Here is a 22,984-nt window from a genome sequence, read left to right as displayed (position 1 = left end):
CTAACTTGTTGACACCCAATTGTTGACGCAAGAATCACCGGAATGCAGTGTCATTTGTGCGTATTGCCAGGTAGAAAAGATGCTTTGAAGAAAAATCAGATGGATGCATATCCGAGTACAGCTTGTAAATTAACACAGGATTTCTTGGTCCAGACGATTGTTTTCTACGGTCAAAGGGGAGCAACTCGCACTGACTTCTTCAAAGGGGAGCAACAACAACAGAACCTATTTGCATAGTGTTAAATTTACCTAATACTTGAGGTTTTAATAAAAATAAATGACAAAAAACACGTTTTTTTGCTACTTTACTTTGTTTTAAGGTCATTAAGATTGACAAACATTTGAGATTGTTTTTATTATTGATGCACTTGGCAAACACAGGTGACGAGGTGCGTGGGAAAAAGTAGTTCCGGTTTGGCAGTTGATGACGTCATTTCGTGCCATTGATTATAGCCTTGCCGTTGATTATAGATGAAATTTAATAAACGGGGCTTTTATCAACCGATTTCGCTGTAAAAGTGGGATAAATAGAGAATAACAGGTTAGTGTTAATTATAGATCAGGTTTATCATGCGAGGCTTAGAAAACAAAAAGCACGAGCCTTGGCGAGTGCTTTTTCGTTTTCGTGCCGAGCATGATAAACCTGATCTATAATCAACACTAACCTATTATTCTATTTATCCCACTTTTTTATTCAGTAAACCTTTTTATTTTAACAAAATTAGTTTTCATGAGTGTTTGTCGTACTTTGATAATGACTGTAGTGTAACCAAGATCAGTGTATTACTCCGCGTTCCAAAAATAACCGCTGATCAAATTGTCATTTAAAATAATCAGAATATCGTTATGTGACGAAGAATCGTGCGTTACTAATAACAATTTTATTCATATTGAATTGCAAATCTAAAAGTTTTATAACATTAATATAACATTTAGTTGTTCAATACAAGGAACTACATTTGTATACAACGTAGCCTAACACCACACACAATTCACTTTCGATGTTCAAACTATCAACTAGAACACGAGGTGCAAAACATTTGCTTCTTTGTTGTAATATGTGGTTATTTCGTGACGAAATAACAATAACAACTTGGATTTAATCTAATTATTCACATTAAAATTTTGAATGTGGAAAGTGGCACCAAAGAATTGTGAGGCAAAGTTGTTCGAACGAGAAAAAGACATTTGCTGGTGAATTGACTGGGTGGGACGAAAATCAAAATCAACTTGTTCAACGGTAGACAGTGGTTGTGTAGGCTGCATTTCGACCATAGTTTCAGTGCATGAAGGTGAACAAGAGGAAGCTGTTTGTTTGTTACATTTACTGGACTGAGCAAGAATGTTGGAACACTTTTGCTGCTGTTCAACAGATATGGTGGAATAATTGGTTATGGACTGGACATTTGTGTGCCCTGTTATGGCCATGATTTCAGAGGGTGGAATGTTTGCATTTCGAAGTTTTTGGACCAGGAATTTGCGAACTGAGTGGTTGGTTATTCTCTTGTGCTCGGGAAAGCCGGCGTCTTTTGCCATGGCCTTCAGCATCTGACCCAGCTTGTTGACACCCAATTGTTGACGCAAGAACCACTGGGATGCAGTGTCAATTGTGCGTGTTGCCAGGTAGAAAGGGTGCTGATCTGAAGAAAAATCAGATGGACGCATATTCGAGTACAGCTTGTAAATTAACACGGGATTTCTTGGTCCAGAAGTGCCGAACATCTTGGGAGACACTTTTCTTATGTCAGCGATGTTCTCTCCTGTGCGCGTTTTAGTTTGCCGCTCGTTTAACTCGAGATACTCGACACCATTCGAGTCTACACGGAGGCGGACGTCTCCCCACCTAACAAAATACAAGAATCTTAATTTAATGTCAGATATGAACAATAATGAAATACAGCATTTAAGTTGAAGCGGATGTACTTAGTGAATGGGGTGAAAAAATAATGAGAAAAATTGATACATATTTTGTGTGTTTGTGTGTAAAAATGTTTCTTACCGCAAATTGTATTGCTCCGTTGTACCTCGCAAGCCAAAATGAAGGCATTTGTTCAACCAGACTGTATTTAACAAGGCTTTCGGAGACTCCGTGCCAAGGATCCCCTTCTCCCAGAGCAGATCGATGTCGGTATCACTCAGCGGATGGGCCTCCCTAGGACGGTTTCCCATACCCTAAATTGGTGATTTATATTTATTATACTGTTTCATTTAACTTTTCGACTATATTTTTTAATTTAAATTTATTTTTTGAGTATTCTATCTTTCGTAGGCTTACAGTATTACTTTTAATGTGACTTTTAGACTTTTATTTATTAACTGCAACTTTATGTCGACAGGGTATTAGTTTCGTACAGACTACACTTGGGATTTTTTCCCAATTTTGTCATAAATGATACGTTTTCTGTTGAATATGTTATTTTTGCCAAATTTCTTTTAGTTATAACCGTTCATCTCAATTTAACCTGTTTCTTAAGACTTTTTTTCTTTGCATTGTAGGTGTCCCTTGTGAGTGCAAATTGGGCTCCAGTCCCTGTCATGACTGAACATCCATAGCGATGTCGTTTCAGGTACCTGTCAACACTAGCAATGATGCCACGGAGGGAGCTTGGTTCAAAATCTGTGCCATTTGACTTTTTTAGGGACAACAGGAAAGTGGCCAAATACTCATCAAGAAGAGTTGGTTCTATGTGGTGGATTTCTTTTGATTCAGCTTTTGACATAAGAAACCTTTTAAATTTGTTTATGTCAGACAAGGTCTTCGATACAGTCTTTTTATTTTCATTTTGGACAATGAAATCACCAACATCAGTGAGGTTAACATCTAAGAACTCTTTATTCTCATGCAGATCTAAAGTTGGGGGGAAGACATTGCTACTGGATGGTGCGTTACTACTGGGGCTGGTTTCATTCTCAATGGTCAATTCAATTTCATTTGTGAACAAAATAGATGGATCAAACCCATATTGTTCCTGGAACTGGCTTAGTGTTAATTCCACTTCAGCTGCTTGTTGCTCATGTTCATTATTTATTTCATCCCAAGTTAATGAGAAATTGACTTTGTCAAATTCGTCAGACATTTTGAGGGGTTTACGATTTCGCAGACGATTGTGTTCTATAGTCAAAGGGGAGCAACTCGAACTGATTTCTTCAAAGGGGAGCAACAACAACAGAACCTATTTGCAACATAGTGTTAAATTTACATAATACTAGAGGTTTTAATAAAAATAAATGACAAAAAACACGGTTTTTTGCTACTTTTATTTGTTTTAAGGTCATTAAGATTGACAAACATTTGAGATTGTTTTTATTATTGATGCACTTGGCAAATACAGGCGACGAGGTGCGCGGGAAAAAGTAGTCCCGGTTCGGCAGTTGATGACGTCATTTCGTGCCATTGATTATAGCCTTGCCGTTGATTATAGATGAAATTTAATCAACGGGGCTTTAATCAACCGATTTCGCTGTAAAAGTGGGATAAAAAACCTTTTCACACCGTTTTTGCCTTATTTCATTTCCGCTTTTTTTCGAACAAATCAAACGAAACTCGTTGAAAAAATGAGAACTAGGCATTCGATCTCAAAGGTGGATTAAAAGCGTTCATTGGTGACATCACATGTCTGCACATGTGTAGATACCGTTATTAATATAATATATCACGTGTCACCTTCTAATAACATGTATAATGACAATAAAGTGCATTACTATCAGAGTAATAAAACACAGCACAAATTAGGCTTCATGCTGGATTTTATTTCTCTTTAAGTACTGCAGATGAACCTCGCTTCCGTATATTAATGACCTAGTAACTGATAAAACTATTTTAAAAAACGTGAAATATTATGTGATAATCAGATCGATAACATAAACTATTTAAATCTGCTAGTTTATCCGATAAAAATATATTATAATTGTCTTTGACAGTGTTGACGTTCAGTTGTTCGTGGTGACGACCGCATGCATTTATACATCTCTTACACTTCTCAAGATCTCTTTTCGGCTTTGGAAACGATATAAATTAAATGTCACCAACTAATCTTTCAGGATATCGATTGTCCGAGTTACATAGTCCCCATCAACACCGTTTAACCATTTTTAATCTTCTTTTTTAAGAGGAAAACAAAAGAAACTCGCTTAAGTAAAAGTGAACTTATACATAGCTTGTCTAAAAATGGCGGACAGTTCGTTGCTAACTAACGCGCCCGATTAATCGATCGCTGAGTGGTAGATCAGTTCCTAGATAAGAACTTGATTGACAGGCGGCGTCATGTCAATTGTACTCAAATAAGTACTTGAGTACGACTGTCTACGCCGCTGACGATTGTGGTGTTTTCATTTACATTATGTTATCGCCGTTAGCGTATTTATGGGTAGATAATCACATACAACTCATATCGGAGTGAAACGGTTAATGCTCTCCCTTGGGTAGTTCATGCAAAGAAAAATCACCACTCTTAACTGCTCGGCCTAACTTACAAAAGCCGAGTTACTTGCCGTTTAGTTTCCGAAATAATCAGATTGTCAAGTCATAAGTATATAAACTATACATCTCAGGACAAGTGATCAGCGGTACATTATGATTAAATAAACAACCATAGAGCCGCGTCTGTCGAAAATGGGTACTTGGCCATATGCGTCGAGCTTAGCTCGAGACCAACGTGCGCGTTGACGTAGTCTAGTGAGAAGTTTCCCGTCCGCTATATAGTGACGGAGGGTTACGTGGTCAGATAAGCTCATCTGCAGAGTAAACGGACGAAGATGCATATCCGGAGCTGCAATGGTTGGATATGTCCGAATGCGCATTCGTGCCCGACGGGGCTCAACGAAAAGTATGCGTTTTGTGTATTCGTGTATTGTTTGGCAAACATAACACTAGTTTGTTTAGTGCATTAACCAATGTGTTTATCTTAAATTCTAAACCAAATGTACTTCCGATTTCAATTGTCTTTGATCAGTCATCGCAATAACTCGGCACTTTTTACCAGATATAACACACTCTTTTCAATGAATCAGATATGCAGAATTCGCTGTGGAATACTGTTGTAGTACAGTAAGCAGACAATACATAAAACTGTATGCACTGACGTAAATTAAAAACGAATTACCGAAACTCTTTCTGGGCTCTTTGAAATATATTTGAAAGATAAATGTGAAACTAATTCGATATGTTTGATAAGTGCAATCTATATGAGCATAATTTTCAGTTTTTGATTCGCCCACCGCCGGATCTTCGCATAGTAGACAAGCTTAAACTATTTCAACTAACGTTCTTTGTGGCGAAACGGTTTATCTAAAGCATGTATGATTATGTCCTTATGATAGTACTAAGCTCATTTCCTTGTGGTACATGTTTATTAGAAAGCATGACATGAAACACCACTCTGCTAAAACTGCTGCGTATAGATAAATATCAGCGGCGATGCAGGTCCGATATTCTTTTAGCTCAACTAATAAAGTGATTTAGGGTCAGGTGAATCGCACTTCGAACTAACGTTATCATTGCGTAAAAGAAAATGCTCCCAATAAACAGAGCTAAAGATAAGAGAAGTTTTTCCTTCTCTTATCAATTTTGTGGCTACGCATTAGTATCCTCTTGATGCGGCGTCTCATCTGGGTCTACGCTGTTTGCTTATATGAATTTCTGTGAGAGTTGTTCTAAATATAGAAATAAATATTCTAGACATCCCTAATTTTGGAAATACGTGGATCCAACTTAGAAGGATGGGAGAGTCCACTGGGCATAAATGGGTTAATGAAGAACAAAATTGTATTTGCCTCAAATTGTATCAAATTGTATTGTGATACATTTTCACAGAATTTGGCAAGCAGTGGAGTATGTCATTAAATGATAAATGTAAACATTGGATCTTAAACGCTTCAGTTAAAAAATGAAATTAAAGAAGAAAAAAATAACCCTAAAATGGGCTCGAACCATGGACCCATGGGGTTAAAGACTATCCCTTAAACCACTCGGCCATCCGTGCTCATGCAATGAGCGATGCATTTTATACTTTATATAAGCAATCCGCGAAGTGTCACAACATATAACGACAACAACAGAACTCCCCAAATTATTCAATCGTTTCGCGTTACACACTTTATATTTTGCAGGTTTTTAAATCGTCAAAAAATGCATACAATCGATATTTTAGAGCATGGTAAATGTTAAGTAATACTGTTTCCCTTACAAATAGCATAACTACAGCGAAAATTTGCGATTCTGAAACCTTTTTAAAAATTTGCCAATTTACCAAAACGTGAAAAGGGTCCCTTATACGACCCCTTCGCTCTCGTTATGAACACAGGTGGTTAGCGTGTGGCTATGATATTAATTAGTGAAAACATCATTTTGAATGATAAATAATCATATTATAACGAAAAATTAACTTTTCTGAAAAAAAAATTATTTCACTATCAAATATATATATAACAAGGTATGCAACTCAAAATCAGCCCAAAACGGGGTGCATCGCTTTGAACAGCCATATCTTCATAAATTTTGCAGCGATTTTCACGATCTCGGTCTTATTCAACGCAGAAATGAATTTCCTTTCTGGAAATGTATATGTCTTGCAATATTTTTACAAATGCTGGGTCAACTTTTAAGAAATAACACGATACACAACACGCATGACCCAGTTGACAGTGATCATGCTGTCTTTAAGACTGAAATCTTCACGGAGTAAAGGGCAACTTCCCTACAAAGTTCATGTAGTTCGATACCATAATTCAATAAAACGTATGAAAAAACATTATTACCGTTCTTGTCGTTACATTCTGCATCAAGACTAACTGTCCAGCGCCGTTTGAAACCTTTGTTTACATACATTTCAACTAACTGACATTTTAAACATACGAGTGATTTCATTGGTCCAATGCGGAGGTGTGTCTTTACAACTGGAGATTTCATTCATAAAGAATACATGATCACTGTCAACTGGGTCATGCGTGTTGTGTATCGTGTTTTTTCTTAAAAGTTGACCCAGCATTTGTAAAAATATTGCAAGACATATACATTTCCAGAAAGGAAATTCATTTCTGCGTTGAATAAGACCGAGATCGTGAAAATCGCTGCACAATTGATGAAGATATGGCTGTTCAAAGCGATGCACCCCGTTTTGGGGTGATTTTGAGTTGCATACCTTGTTATATATATATTTGATAGTGAAATTTTTTTTTCAGAAAAGTTAATTTTTCGTTATAATATGATTATTTATCATTCAAAATGATGTTTTCACTAATTAATATCATAGCCACACGCTAACCACCTGTGGTTATGAAGAGCACTGCTATTATAAAAATGTAACACGATCGTGTTGATCCACATGATCATCTCATGTAGTTTCATCTATCTGAACCTCAAGTTACCCCTACAAAATAAGTTCATTATGTAGATAATTATTTCCGGTCGTCACTTGAAATGAATGTATTCTTAAATGATCATTTTAATCTTATTATGAAATTGCAATTATAATATTAAAAGTTATAAATAAATAGTTATTTGATTTTTTGAAAACAAACAACACCATTGGTTATATTTCACGTGTGCTTGTAAATAAAGTTATGCAAATATTCCAAATGTGTCACGCTTGACTATGAACATTGATTCGTACTCCAAAATGTTTGGAAAGAATAGCCATAATATACATAAATGCATTTCAGTTAGAATATTAAACGCGGTTATCAGAGTGCCCCATTTATTGAAAGTCTCTGTTATCCGAAATTTCCTTTATCGGGAATCAACTTAATGAATACCACCTATTAAAACATGCTCTATCACCGTTTATATTTCGTTGAATAATATCAAAATTTCAGTATTTGAAGCACACTGATAACTCTACATACTGGAATATAAGAATATTTCTTGCCAAATTTCTAAATAGTTTAATTTTGTCGAAATGTTTACTGTTCATCCACTTAATGCTGTTTTCTGACCGAATTTTCTATTTCTTAGGCAGAAATGTACCATTTTTCTGTGAATTGTTTTCTTCCCAATATAAAATTAAACACCATTTATCAACTCGACCATGTGCCTTGTCTAGAAAAAAAATCTCTTGGCCATAACTTTTTAAAAGCTTTGGAACTTGCCTGTCGCGCGTGGCTTTTGTTTTTCTCTGTTATCGAAGTGCCATCGTATATCGAAGTATCCGCGTTAGCAGCGTGTTTATGTAAAGTCAGAATCAGCGATATGATATTTTAAGTTTCCACCTATTTTAAGTCTACAACAGTGTATTTGTGAAAGTTTGGCTTTTAATTATGTTAACATTATTGACATTACGTTTTAATCCATTGCTGTCTCCATTTAAGCAAGAAAAACATGAGTATTTTTGCGTAGCATACCAATATGACTATATTTGTCGAAGATAGTGGCTCCAACCTCTGTAAAATCATCCGCAAATTTATTGCGTATGTGTTATTGTTTCTTATCCACTTATGTATTTACAGTTTAATAGCATTTGTGTTAGTGTTTCTAGTCCGCCTCTGTATTGTCAACACCAGTGTAATGGTAGTCGTCTGAATTTACGGCAACGTGCTGTGGGCTTTGTATACCGGTACGTGAGGACTTTACACCTCAAATGGTCAGCATAAGTGGTCTGGTTTGTGTGCACATTTGTCATGTCCAACCCCTGTTAAGAGTGTCTAGGTCGGTGATATTAATGACCACAAGAACGTCTTTCTTGATGGTCTGGTGCGCTTGATAATATATTTTCATTAGTCAGACGCATGACCTAGGCTGTCCCATATCACGAGCATCGACCTTCACTTCGGCCTGTTTTTCAAATATAAACGTATTTTTTGCGGTATTGATATATTTTTATAAACTGTACTTTGCTGAAGATCTATTTTAAAGTGTTTTCAAGATTTAATGTTTATATGCGTCGCGTTCTGAGAAAACTAGGCATAATGCATGTGCGTAAAGTGCAGTCCGCACAGGACAATCAGGGACGACCCTTTCCGCTTTTATGGTATTTTTCGTTTAAAGGAATTCCCTTCTTGCCGAAAATCTTGTTTAGGCGGAAATTGTCGTCCCTGATTAGCCTGTGCGAACTGCATAGGCTAATCTGGGACGACACTTTACGCACAGGCATTATGCCCAGTTTTCTCAGAACGCGACACATATGGTAATGCTTGGAAGAGTAGAATGAATACAAATTGATAAGCGCAGTGGCATAAGACTATGCTCGTGTCATGGAATGGGGTTTGTTATTCCAAAAGTAAATTTTAGGGAAATTTACCAAGACGATTAACGAATGTTATGTCCAAACGTATACTTTTCAACATACGTCACTTTGCAACATCAATTGGGAAAATCGTTTGTCAGTAGGATAAACAGTGCAACTATTAAAAAATACTAGCCATTCTAGATAGACTCTTCGAGTCTGCTGTTTATTGTGTCCTTCTTCTAATACATACCACTTTATGGTGAAAAAATGTAATACTTGTCAGCGCATGATAAAAGAGTCCATAGACAGAGCATACATTTGACACACCAAAAATGATGGTGTTATTGAGAAATGTAACCTTATGTAAATCTTTCATGAGGTTATTCGACGGTCATGTTGTCAAGTTTTTCTATAGGTACTTAATTCCACAAATTGTGGACGCATTATACGTGTTTCGAAGATGAAATGCTTCATTGCCTAAAATAACTTTGCGTCAATGGCGTCAACACTTTATTATCCTGCCTTGTTTACCAATAAACATAGCATTCATAGTGTCAGTGGGTTATAACCGACCATGGAAGGTCGATCACTTTTTAATAATTTAAAGTATGCGTTATTTAATCTACCTAACTGGATGAAAACGGATAAACACCAGACAAAATAGCACATCACTGTGAATGGACGCCTGTCATCTCAAGGCCAATTTGTGCGTACTCTGGCACATACGGTCTTGGTGTTTTATTTCTATACAACTTCACCGACACAATTTAAGAGAAAATAGTCGCGCATTATTTGCCGCGTAGAAAAGCTATATTTTTAATGAATAGCTTTCAAATGATGTAGCCATGCAGTCAGCCAAATACAATCCGAAATCATTATGGCCGAAGACCGCCAATGAGTCCATAAATTTGAATGTTATCGGGAGGCGGACATTTGCATAGTATCGACAAAAATGGTAGGCCAGTAAGCAAATCCAAGATGGCTGCCTTACGGTCGTTTACGTGTCATCTTTGCATTTTTTTCCAAAATCCTCACAACTTTTACCTCTAATAAAGCGATAACGGTACAAGAAAGAGATATACTCTGAACAAGTCATTTTTCCGCGCGGAGGTTGCCAATTTTCCACTATGTTGTAATGTTTAGTATAGGAACTTAATTTAGACTGCTTTCTTTGACGCCATTGGGGCATGGTGATTCATTGATCAGAACATACTTTTATGTTGTCATCGTTTCATATTATACACTAGCGAAGACTGGTCTGTTCTGTTACTCGGCAGAGTATATTTGTCAGAAATTTCAACAGTTGCCATAATAAATATAAATTCAATGTAATGGGTCCATCAGTGTCAATTCATACCATCACAACATCAAAATATGGGAGGGTAGGCAAATTTGAATGAAAACCAAGAACAGAGGGAATCTGGGAGATCGTGGAGGTGAGCGTAAGCATAGAAGTAGTAGTATTAGATGTATCCAGAAATCAACACATTTAATGTGTTACTCGACAGTCCACAGAAACAGTCTAGCCCACAAAACAATCTAGTTATATTCGAACCAAAGTTAATGATCATGCGTTAAGTACTTTTTTTAAATAGGAACATAACAGTTAGTTAGCTGATTTGTTTTTGTTTCTTAAATATTTTTTTTATAATACACGCTTTCTGCAACGGACCAATTTTTCTAGTGTTATAATATATTGCCATATATTCCGTACACCGCTGCCAATGGCGGCGTATCCTAAACATAGTCTCAATATTGCGTCAAATCTATAGGCTAGTATTGTAGAGCTCGCTAACACTGACCTTGGTTAAAACATATTTATTCCAGAATGTGTTTACAACAAAAGTTACAAACATCTTAAGTTTATAAAATTGGAACGTTAGATAGGGCTGGTAGGGCTCCTTTCTTCAGTGATATATTTACAAACATGGTACCGGTAATTGCATTTTAAACCCATAACCATTAAGAATGATTCGAGTTTGTATACTCACATTTGTGAGTATAATTAGAATCAAGTTTTTATTTTATTTTGAAACATTGTATTAAGAAAGTAAACTGTTATTTTAATTAGAATCAAAGAAATTATTTATATAAAAATGTTGAACTACAGAGTACCTGCTTGAGCTTTATATAAAACACAATTATCTGCATCAAACACCGCAAAATTATCTATGAAAGAAAGATTTTCATCTCTAAACATTAATGTGCGGAGTGATATGTACGTGTATTGTTCTATAGTACTCACTAAAGTTAATCTTAAAGTTGCTTGTAATGAACTGACCAGTAAAAAGCTAGTGTTGTCTTCTATTTGTACACATTGACAGATTGGCGATGGAACCAGATTTCTTTTATATAAATGTTTGTTAAGACAACTACGTATACAATTCGTTCTTAGAGGTCTGTGCAGCACATGTTTTGTTTGCTTACCATTATAAAACAATGGATTACTTCGAGGTTTGTTAAAATCAAGGGCATTTTTAAAATCAGGTTATCAGCAAGCTTTTTTAGTCTGGAAGTGAATTACAAGCAGCAATTGTTGAGGACAAGAAGGACTGTGGGTACCATCTACCGGTAAGTAGATTATTTAACGATCTTGTAAATCGCTCGCCAACTGACTGTGGAGACAGTGAGCGCAAATATTCTGGACTAGAACTTTGACCGGTTTAAAATAAAGAATGAGTTTGTTTTTTGGGCATTCTTGTGCCAAGAGTTTCCCAGCAAACTTCGTTAGAAAGTGATCCTGAGGACACAAGTCGGTACAGCCGGAGACACTGCATAGTTTGAATTTTATCTACCGGTCACTCATTTTTCTCATACATCGTACAATTATTCTATTCAACATCGGCATATTCTAGAATCGGTCGAATAAACGTGAATTTCTTTAAATAGCAACTGACCTTACAAAGGAGATATTGCATAAATATATATAAAATTACCGTTAAAATGCACACATTAGTTTCTGTGTTCGTGTTTAATAAGCACAAAAAGGTTGCAAAAGTACTGTTACGTTCTCACTTATATCGTCGACCTGGTGCACGAACAAAACCGAGTGTGGTCATAGAACGTGAGGTAAGTGTGTAACCTATGTTACATCAATTCACAAGTATCGGATTACTGTTGACAAGCTGAATCAGTGTGTAAATGTCTTCTGGTGCGTTCTATGTTTCTTAACAAAAACTGGCAGGCATGCTTCTTCCGAGCTCAAACTACGCAATGATCACCTATATTAATGTTAGACCCTCAACATAAACTGCTCAAACCACATAGCAAATATATAAAAGGACAAACAATGTTCACTTTACCTGGCCATAAACAAAGTACATGTAGATGCAAAGAAACTGTGACCGATCTTTGGATTGTTGACAGAAAACTCTGCATCAGTTTAATGAGCCCCTTCGGTTATAAGCAATAAACGTTCTTATGTGAGTGAAATTAACTCACCAAGAAGAGCAATCTGGAATCCTCGGACAATTCCGCCATAAGGACGATCGTCTTTCGGCAATCGGGACACCTCGGACAATTCCGCCATATCGGCGATCGTGACGGTGTGGTGTAGCCCACTGTCCGAAGTGTTCAGATTGCAAGAAGAGATGTCATTTAGTGAAGTTTGTATAGAAAAGTGTCGGGTTTGATTCCCTTAGGTTGCAGAGTACAATGGGAATAGGAAGTATGCGAAGACAGAACAGAAAATAAAAATATGGTTTGTAACTTATAAAACATTTAATGCAAAACAAGAACTGTACCCCAAAAAAAACCAATACATTATTTTCCTGGAATAACTCACCCTTTTTGTGTGCAGGATAATAACAGACAGACAGACAGTTTATTCAGACTTATACACAAGTACAGCGTCTTTATACTCAAATATACAAATTATTTCAGTCACGAAATTAAGCATATTAACATAACATTACACAAAATGTAAGGGTCAATTAACCCCAAAAACTTTGACAAGGAAATGAAACTATTTAAAATGAAATATACAAAAATTTAAATAATGATTATAAAATACTTCTTTGTTTGCGAATGAGTGGATGATGAATAATTGTTATATACGCAATTGAACAAACAAGTTAAAAATAAAGACCAAATTCTTCATACACCGGTTTTATTATAAATCACTGCTCAAAACAATCCTGTTGAACGTGTATTATTTCACCATATGACCATCGACTCTTAACATATGGTGTTGGTTTTCTGTGCGCACCATTAACCACCCTTCTACACCATGTTCAGAGATAAAAGGTACATTTATAAGAAATGCGAGAGGTTTTTTAAATCTAAATTTATTCATAAATCACGTTAACTTAATTTGACTATTTCACTCTCGACAGCCAATAAGGTGAATCAAAATGTCAAGTGGGTTGATTTCGCGGTCATATAGAGGCCATGAACAAAACGAGTTTCATGTTTGCTTAAACAAGAAATATCTTTAAATATATATCCTGACACTAAATTAAAGCAACAAAATTTCCCTTTTAAAAAAAATATTTATATTGGAAACAAACGTTTAATTGCTGTTGTTGTTTTATTCACTTGTAAGTCGCATATCCATCGCATGAAATGAATGTTATAAAGTGCACGTGTTTTCAAACCACACAGTAATGTTGATTTAAAATTAAACATAATAGTACAGGACATCACATAATATGTTTCTTCACATGGCTTATTGTGAGTTAATTTCTGCACCATCGATATTTATTTTATGTTTATATTTTATAAACACGCAGTTTTCTTTCGACGCATTCAATTAACACTTTCAGAGCCGCGTAATGCGAATGGGTCTTAACGCATTTTGGTCGGCGCAGCTCAAGCCCAGCCTGTGCAGTCGGGTCACGAGCTACGTTGTCCGCTATAAAAGCACGCAAGGTTTAGTGGTTTAATTAGATACCTCCTGACCAGACTGCGATATGATAGGTCTATAGCTACGCTAGTCGCATATGGCATAAGACCCATTTTCGCAGGACGCGGGTCTTAAAAAATCTCATAGCGTGAAACATGTTAGGACAATACTTGTCGAAAGAAAATTTAAATAGTGTTCTTTATAGCATACTGGCAATTTTCGGGAGCCTTTTCAGGCTTTCAGGAACGATTTCCAGACGGGCGGACCGAGTAAACATTAGTTGTTAGATAATTAAACGAGTTCCCTCTTATCATGGCACTATACCTTTCTGGCAGTGTTTATTTTCTCATCTGGAAAGCAATACTGTGTTATCAACATTTTTCGATAATGCATTATTTCTTCCACTGACGACCGAGTACTGACCCTAAAACTCTGCGAGATGGGTTTTAACGCATAATTGTAACTTGGCCAAAATATGTGTCTATGTGTTCTATGAACATGCAGAGAGTAGTCCGGAATTCCTTACACTGAATATTGTTATGTCCTGTGTGCTGTACACCGACCCAGTGATGTAGCAAAAGTTCTAGGGGATTTCTCTGGGATCAGCCAATACAATGTTCGAATGTATTCATTCGGGTCTGCTGCTGTTACGTTAAATTCATTTAAGGTGGAAAGCTGGGATAAACAGCAACGCCGAAAAAATATGAATAACTGTTAAGGCTCATCAGGGACGTGTCCTATTTGCATCCCACCACGTGATCGCAAGCTACAACAGCAATACTTTGAACACTAACCAGACTACTACTACTACTTCTTTTCTAAAATAATACTAACTTCTATCAAAACATTTGCATTTGATCTTGTTGCTGTTGTTTTTATTGTGAATTTGTTTTATGTTGTTATTATCTATCTATTTAAGAAATAATTCGTGTACGTTATAGTTTGTTGTCGAATAACCCACAACCGGAAGTTATGACGCGTAGGGATTAAATCACTGGTGCGAAGCACGAGTGATTTGAAACCACGCATATAAACTTCCGGTCGTGGGTTATTCGACAACAAACAATAACGTACACGAATTATTTCGATTCTAAAACGGTTTTTACTAAAGATTTATACATTGTATCTTATTATTCTTGTGTACTATTTTATGTGAAGTTCCGCCAATAAAATAACTTTCGGCTTTTCTGTCGATCAGATCTCCGCCCTCAATAACAGCCAAACTGGATTGTTACGCTGGTGAAAATGTATCGGAATATTTTGTTTAGTTACATCGCATGCTTTCAGTGTAGAAGCTCCACCCATAATTGCAGAATAACCCATAGGCGATTTTCTTCTTTGTTTATATTAAATTATATTAAATTTGGCACGTGCCGTGTAAGAATACTATATGAATCATTGTAGGAATTGCATATACTGCTCATGTTGCAAAATTAATAATCTAATATTTCATTATGTCATTAAGTCCTACGTAAAGTTAAGTATACACGTTTCATTATTATTTTACTGCGAATATACCGTCTCCCGTATAAGTCACAATAAAAATATTATATAACACCAATGGACAAAGTAATATATTGGTTATTTTATGTGCATTATGTGGTTGTGTTTGCATCATAAAGCCATTTTTTCCGATTGCTTTTCTCATGTTATAATGTCTTGGGCGTTTTTTGTACTTATTTTTTTATCGAACTTTATCGCTGCTATTTTCATGTCCGTCTTTTTAATAGAAATTATCTGGCGTTATATGCTATTCTTTCTTCAGAGCAACAACAAGTGCAACGGTAACAAAACAATAGTAAATTTAATATATGTTTATTAGTGTCATTAAAACATAAATCAAATACAAGATTCTACATATGGCACGTGAGCATTACAATCATAGCAGGGCGGGTCAAGAAATAACATAAGCTCACACAAACGATTTGGATAATTATTAATTAATTGGTAATATTAGCTCAGCGAATCCAGCGAACTAAATACTTGTAGTAGATGATCCGGCTCTCAGCGGGCCATGGTAATATTATTTAAAATACTACTTACGAAATCGATGCCATATGGATAGTTACGTTTTATGAATATATGTATTTACATATTTAATTACAAATGGATCTCCCATATTCACACACCAATTTCTTTTTAGACAATCTAATATTGTTATAAGTATGACTAGTATAATATGATGTTATATGGCGGCTGTCGTTGCAACTATTGCCGGTAATGATGATGGTGGTGAAGGTTTCATCGCGATGATGTTATGTTTTAGCTGATGATATGCATGCACATTTTCGACCTCGTGACAGCAGAAGACGTGTTTGACTAATTACGCATAAACATGAATGTTTTTCAATGTCATTCGCAAGTAACTCGAGCTCGTTTTGGCCATTTCGAGGTTGGTGCATTTCCAGTTTGCACGTGCTTGTTACTCACAGTTTTAAATTCGTTGAGGCAATCTCTGCGTTTTCGCGGGTCGATTCCTGGAGTCAATCCTTCTTTGATATAAAACGAACATGAGCACAACTGATCGGGGACGTCTGCCATTTTCAACCCATGCAAACGCAGAAAAACAAGAAGAATACGACCATAAAAAGGAAATAGAACCTAAGATTCCTTGGAATTGATATTGCTGGTGTGGCAACGGTTTCTTTGCATGCAAAGTTATAAGCGGGTGTGATGCGAGTTTTCATTGGAGCCCGCGATCTGTTCATTGATTGGATGATGGTTTCCTTCGCCTTGGCCCACTTTCCTGGGCCTTGCAGGCGGTACTGAGCCGGGACGCAGGGTCCGAACAGGCAGCGCAGGGCGAACATTGGGTCCTCCTTGAACAGGACAAACATGTCTGGCTTGACTCCCAGGATTGTGGCGATCTCATCCATGTACTCGATCCAGAAACACTGAAACCAGAGCAGTGGACAGAATTTAAAAAATGTTTACGGAACTGAGTTATTTATTTTTTGCTTTACGTTAGCCCCCTATTGGTTAATTAAATTTAAACACATACATGACTAGCGCGTTACAATTATTGTATAAATACACTGGGATGTTTTTGTTGTTGTTTTTTTCGTTATGGTACCTAAACAATGGATCCGGGAAAAACTACAACACATTTGAACGCCACCGAAGTCATTATTACAGTAAAGCAGTAAAGTACACATTCCAATTCATCAAAAGTTAAAATGCACTTTTTGAAATAATAAAAAATGTGAATATTATTGAAATATTGAATATTATATGAAATATCAAATAAACATGGAATATCCACGTGCAATGATTGGAAAGTATTGCACATTAACCCATTTATACATCATGCGGCGTCTCATCTGGGTCTCCGCTGTTTGCCAAGGCCTTTTTTCTAGACGCTAGGCATAAATGGGTTAATTCGAATTTCACTGCAACTTGTGGGGAGCGTACCTGCAGCGTGTGGCGCTGTGATGTCACGTACGTGCTGGCCATCGCTTCCCTTTTTGAGTCGATGTCCGTTAACATTTCCTTCTGACTGGGGAGTCGTATATTACCTGATGAAGAGATGGGATTCAAATAAAATAAAATCTCTTAGATGGAGCTGAGTTACTTTTTTAATTTGTTATTTACTTATAGGGACATCGCAGAATGTGGATTTGTTTTGAAGTTTGCCATTAAATGCCTTAAATTGATAGAATTAGAGATCAGAACTAAAAGCATGAAGTATAGAAATCCTAACAGAATTTAAAAATGAACAAAGTTATTCCCATGAGATTTGCATCGGCGTCTTTTCAATTTATATGGTGTACGTTTGCGAACATTATAACTGTAATATTTATTGCTTTTCAATACATGCATCATATTGCGGCTGTTCCTTACCTTTCATAACCTGCGTGTAATGGCGACTCTGCATTTCCGAGATGGGCATCACGGCGCCTATCGGCTGAACGAGGCCAATTAGTGCCAGAGTTGGGGGACTCAGCTGCGGTGGGTACATGTATTTATAAAGCGTGGTCTCATTGTTCTTAATCCGTGTAATAGACTCGTCCAGTATGTTGATCTTGTATTCGTACCCAGTCGCAAAAATGACGGCGTCGATTTCCTATAAAATTAGTAAAGTTCAATAATAAATGAGTCGTGCTCTGTGAACATCGGGGTTTAAAGCATGTGCATAAAATGTCGCCCCAGATTTGCCTGTGTAGTCCGCACAGGCTAATCAGGGACGACACTTTCCGCTTTTCATCTGTTCTGTCTAAGTTAGGCGGAAAGTGTCGTTCCTGATTAGCCTGTGCGAACTGCACGACACTTTACGTGCATGCATTTAACCCCCTTTTCACAGAGAACGGATCGAATACCATTACGGCATTGCGTGAACAGACGCCAGGACAATGCATCAATATGTCGGGAAAGAGGTTGCAAAATAAATATTTCCATGTTTGTATGGCATATCCGTTACATCTAATTGCGTGCATGTGTTTTCAAACTGCGCACTCGTGTACGTCAATATAAATGATACTAGATCCGATCATAGTATTTGTCTCCTCATTTACCATAATATCTACCGTATCCGTTATTGATTATGGCGTTATGGCGGGACATTTTCTAAAGATTTCATTGGACAATTAAAAGAGTCGAAAAAGGTCAAAACTGGTGATTAGCCTGAAATAAAAAACACACAACCATGAATGGTTTGTGTTGTTCTTTTATTTATAGCTTTTTTCTTCACTAGAAATATACAGAAAATTTGACTGGTTTCAAAATGCAGTGTAATATAAACGACTTTTAACGAAGTCCAATGTTAGAATTCAAATAACATTGAAATAGATCAAGCATGAACTAACACCTGGGTATATATTAAAGGTACTAAATACCGTACCTCAGAGGTTCCGTCGTCGAAACGCACGGCATTTTCCGTGAATTCGTACACATTGGGCTTCACTCGGAGTGCTCCGGTCATTATCCGGTAAGGCAGTTCGTCGTTTATAGTCGGGTGTGCTTCTAGAGCTCTGTGGACAATATATCAGGTATGCGATAAACAATCAAGTCTTTAAAGTACGAAAACAAACATACATGTACTTTTATCAATAATTTTTATGATTTCCGGTTATCGAAAGTGAAGTAAATTCTTTCCAAGATTTGTAACTGAACTGCTTTTATTATTGCTTAAAATGTCACTCCGTTCATCAGAACAGCGTCTTTTTGGTTTCAAAGTTTGATAGTTACGAATATTTTTTCAACAAAAAATAATATAAAAAGATTACATAGTGATTGCTTAAAAAGGGATACCAATTTAAGTTAAGGTATGCATATTAGTAATTATGTACATAATTAAAATACTATACCTGTGCACTGGCTTGAGGCCGTAGGTCTCGTGATCGAACCGAAAGTTCGCCATCTTCTCCACGCTCCACTGCAGCACCGACTTGGGCAGAGAGAACAGGAAGCGGCAGTTTGCCATGGCGTCTGCTGGAAGTCCCCACAGCCCCATCCGACTAATCACCCATGCGCCGCGGCGCGTTGACAGGAATACCTTGGACGCCACGTGACTAAGGTCCACGGCGATATCAACGGCCGAGTTGCCGACGCCTAGAACAAAAAATGAAGGATAAAAAGATTCTTTATAGATGCATATTACTGTCTTTATAACTTAAGAAAATGATATCAGTGTGTCCTTTGTTGTTGTATGCCGTGTTAAGTCTAAGATGTCGTTATCAATAATAAAATAATCGGGAGGTCGTATTAGAAAGCTACGTTGAATGCGATTTGGATTGTCAAAAATGGCCCCTTATGTAAAATGTATTAAGAGTGTTAGCTTATTTTCATTTAACTTTTTAATTTTATTATACATTTTGAATACGTATTTTATTGTACTAAATGCAATTTACGATATTACTTCTGCTTGAAAAAAGTATACACTCATAAATGTGTCTTATGACAAAGAAAAACATATTCAATTAATGCATTAACCGCTTCGCAATAAAAAACAACAAGAAAATGAGTTGCTGTAACCCTAAATGATTTTAAATTTATTTTATTACAGAATTTAAAGTGAGAATATCTTAATATTAAAATGCTGTCGAATTTTTGCGCAGACCATGTGTTTGTTAACAATTTTTGTTTTGTTGCGCGATAAATACAATTTTATTTCCTACGCATAACAATTAAAGACCGTTGTTTACGTTTACAAAAAAAATACAACAGATATCAACCGTGCTCTGTGAATATGGGGTGTATGCATGTGCGAAAAGTGTCGTACTTTGTAAGCCTGTGCGGACTTATAGGCTGATCTGGGGTTACTCTTTACGCACATACATTAAATGTATTCTATAGGTCTTTGTTTTAAAGCGAGATTATACGACTTTGTCAAATATTCATGAATTCCTATAAAATGTGTAAAAAAAACTTATTATGCATGTATTTCAATATAAATTAAAATAAAGGTTAAGAAGAACGGGTGTCGAAAAATGCGAAATAAGCGAGATATTTAATTCTGAAATCGACAATGTCTGTACAGTCCCATTCGCCAGCATGTACCGGTATATCATGCATGTACGATGTGAATCTAAATTTAGTTTTAGCGCCGATTCGTTTATACGACACAAAGACACAATATTTTGTTTTACGGATCATTTTAATTTCCTGTAACGATATCTATTCATACGACACACACACACACTAACTCCAATCCTAATAAAAAGACGAACGATTCGGTTATTGTTGGAAAATATGTACGAAATATCTTCGTCACAATCGGCTCGGGGCGCTAATTTGTCTTTGCTGCATTTGATGAAATTCGACTTCAATGTATAATTTTTCTTGCCTATGTTGTGTTATTGTAACCTATTTTTATCAATATATTACAATTTTACACATATAAAAATCGTATAATCTCGCTTTAAATCAGTTAAAAAACAAGAATAAATGATCACTTTACATGTTATTTAAAAATTTTATTGTAATTTATGGACACGTATAATATAGACTTCTGAATGAGCGTGTTGGAAAGCCGGGCTTATTACAAATGCGTGGAGTGTCTCTTTGCGTAGACTGAATTTTTATGTAGAAGAGTTTTCGATAAAAGCGAAAAGCAATGGACTGCAATGGACTGCAAAGGACTGCAATGGACTGCAATGGACTGCAATGGCTCATCAAGGACGATACTTTACACAATTTATTTTTTACACAAAGTCTTGCTTTTACAGAGCGAAGCTCTTATGCATTTTATTAACCCTTAGCATGCTGGGAAATTTGTCGTCTGCTAAAATGTCATCTGCTGAATTTCTAAAATTAGCATTTTTTTTATTTTTTTAAAAGAAATTACTGTCAGAATAGCAAACAGTTTGGATCCTGATGAGACGCCACATTCTGTGGCGTCTCATCTGGATCCAAACTGTTTGCAAAGGCCATCAAAATTCGGTTCCAGCACTGAAAGAGTTAAGAAAGTAAATAATATTTAATTTAATTAACAGCATTTGTTTTATATTGTAATGAGAACTTATAAATGTAGCTTTGAAATATTAACCTCAGTGTAAATGAATAAATAAGCATTTGCACATCGAAAATGTCCACTTGGTACCTTTTTTTTTCTTAAGACTATTCATTATTTCCCACTCTCTTATTATTTAAATCAACATTTAAATGTGGCGACTTTGTTTTCTAAAATATGTACATAATTTTGCATATTTTAAATTTACCTTAATTCAAAAGTACACGGACTTTAATCTTGTTAACGTGTCAGTATTTTGTGAGAGCTTAGTATGATTATTAAATCACACAAAAATGATGCGTAAAAACTAAATCACAGCAAAGTTTTTTAATGACTTACAATTATAGATTGGGTGCAAATAATTCATTAGTAAATTTATTACATTATTCACAATTATTGCATTGCGTGCAATTACTTTACAGCTCACAATTATTACTCAATGCATGCATCAAACTTTGTATATTTATTTAATCATGAGATTGCAAACTTCTTACCAACAATCAGCAGCCGCTTGCCATAGAACTTCGTATTGTCCTTGTAGGCGTGCGAGTGCATAGTGATTCCCTGGAAGCGGCTGAGACCGGAAAACGTCGGCGTACACGGAAACGTGTGATGACCCGTGCACACGAGCACTCCGTCGAACGTTGACGTCACAACCTCGCCCCCTGTGACCGAGTACGTGACGTCCCAGGTGCCGTCGACGTCATATTTCTCTGACTGAACAACGTTCAGTACAGACGTATTGAACTGAATGTATTTAAGGAGTCCAAACCTCTCGGCGTACATTTGGAAATATTTCAACACGTACCGGTGCGGCATGAAAGTCGGGAACTCAGCTGGGGGCGGGAAATCGCTAAACGCCATCATCTCCTTGCTCGTGTTGATCACGCATGTTTTGTAGATGCTTCCTTTGCCGACCCTCGATGTTTCCGAATAGTTCCAGAGACCGCCAAGTCCCGACTCTCGCTCCATGCAGACCGGAAGTAGACCATCTTCCAGACACGTCTTGACGGCAGCCAAGCCGCTACAACCCGCTCCGATGATTGCGATTCTCTTTGATGGCATTGCGGGACTTAAACTTGGTACTGAACAATATAAACCTGACGACCAGAGCCCAGAGTAAAATCGAATGTTTGTTTATTTCCTTTTAGTAAGCGGTTATAAACGCTAGTAGCGTTTCTTAGATTCTTTCAGAGTTTAAATCAAGCTCAAGGCAAAAGTAAAAACAATTCAATACAAACTTTGTATTTCTCTTTACAGTAGCCACACATGTGCGCATGTAGTAGCTAGCGTGCCTCATTTATATAGGCCGGACAAGCTCGCCCATACTGCATTGATGACCGCCTTACTGCGTACACCAGCTTGTAGGCATGCATATCAGATTCACGCATTCGTCTTAATTCAAATGCTAGTATCTTATGACCATGACGGTGACACGGCCATTCGTTTGATTGGTCAGTTCGAAAAAAACAGACAGGTGGGAGCGTGTCACGTGATCTTTTGGGGGAGGAATAGCTAAATGCGCGTGCATAC

General features: G+C 36.6%; 2 protein-coding genes across 2 annotated transcripts; both read right to left on the bottom strand.

Moving 5' to 3' along the window:
- Positions 1 to 1,817: 1,817 nt before the first annotated feature.
- Positions 1,818 to 3,077, bottom strand: LOC127858497 (uncharacterized protein KIAA1958 homolog). Its single transcript, XM_052395725.1, has 3 exons — positions 2,463 to 3,077; positions 2,025 to 2,172; positions 1,818 to 1,843 (listed from the first exon to the last, which is right to left on the bottom strand). Exons 1-3 carry the CDS (start codon positions 3,075 to 3,077, stop codon positions 1,818 to 1,820), a joined length of 789 nt encoding a protein of 262 aa, XP_052251685.1.
- Positions 3,078 to 15,839: 12,762 nt separating this feature from the next.
- LOC127858434 (flavin-containing monooxygenase 5-like) lies at positions 15,840 to 22,516 on the bottom strand. Its single transcript, XM_052395620.1, has 6 exons — positions 21,946 to 22,516; positions 19,308 to 19,551; positions 18,842 to 18,971; positions 17,845 to 18,067; positions 17,416 to 17,519; positions 15,840 to 16,898 (listed from the first exon to the last, which is right to left on the bottom strand). The coding sequence occupies exons 1-6, from the start codon at positions 22,514 to 22,516 to the stop codon at positions 16,548 to 16,550; spliced, it is 1,623 nt and encodes a 540-aa protein (XP_052251580.1). The 3' UTR covers positions 15,840 to 16,547.
- Positions 22,517 to 22,984: the final 468 nt, after the last annotated feature.

The sequence above is a fragment of the Dreissena polymorpha genome, chromosome 1, assembly GCF_020536995.1.
Source record: "Dreissena polymorpha isolate Duluth1 chromosome 1, UMN_Dpol_1.0, whole genome shotgun sequence".
In the NCBI taxonomy this organism is placed as follows: Eukaryota; Metazoa; Mollusca; class Bivalvia; order Myida; family Dreissenidae; genus Dreissena; species Dreissena polymorpha.
Note: the sequence above shows the minus strand (reverse complement) of the source record. Positions and strands in the feature narration are given on the sequence as shown.

Bases quoted from the DNA above. Each gene is read 5' to 3' on its own strand.
- LOC127858497 (XM_052395725.1), bottom strand. From the start codon at position 3,077: ATGTCTGACGAATTTGACAAAGTCAATTTCTCATTAACTTGGGATGAA. The intron at 2,173-2,462 runs GTTAAATTGAGA...TCACCAATTTAG, and splicing joins AAAAAAGTCTTAAGAAACAG to GGTATGGGAAACCGTCCTAG. The intron at 1,844-2,024 runs GTACAACGGAGC...GTATTTTGTTAG, and splicing joins CCTTCATTTTGGCTTGCGAG to GTGGGGAGACGTCCGCCTCC.
- LOC127858434 (XM_052395620.1), bottom strand. From the start codon at position 22,516: ATGCCATCAAAGAGAATCGCAATCATCGGAGCGGGTTGTAGCGGCTTG. The intron at 18,972-19,307 runs GTATAGTATTTT...TATTGTCCACAG, and splicing joins GGCCTCAAGCCAGTGCACAG to AGCTCTAGAAGCACACCCGA. The intron at 17,520-17,844 runs GTAAGGAACAGC...TCTCTTCATCAG, and splicing joins TTACACGCAGGTTATGAAAG to GTAATATACGACTCCCCAGT.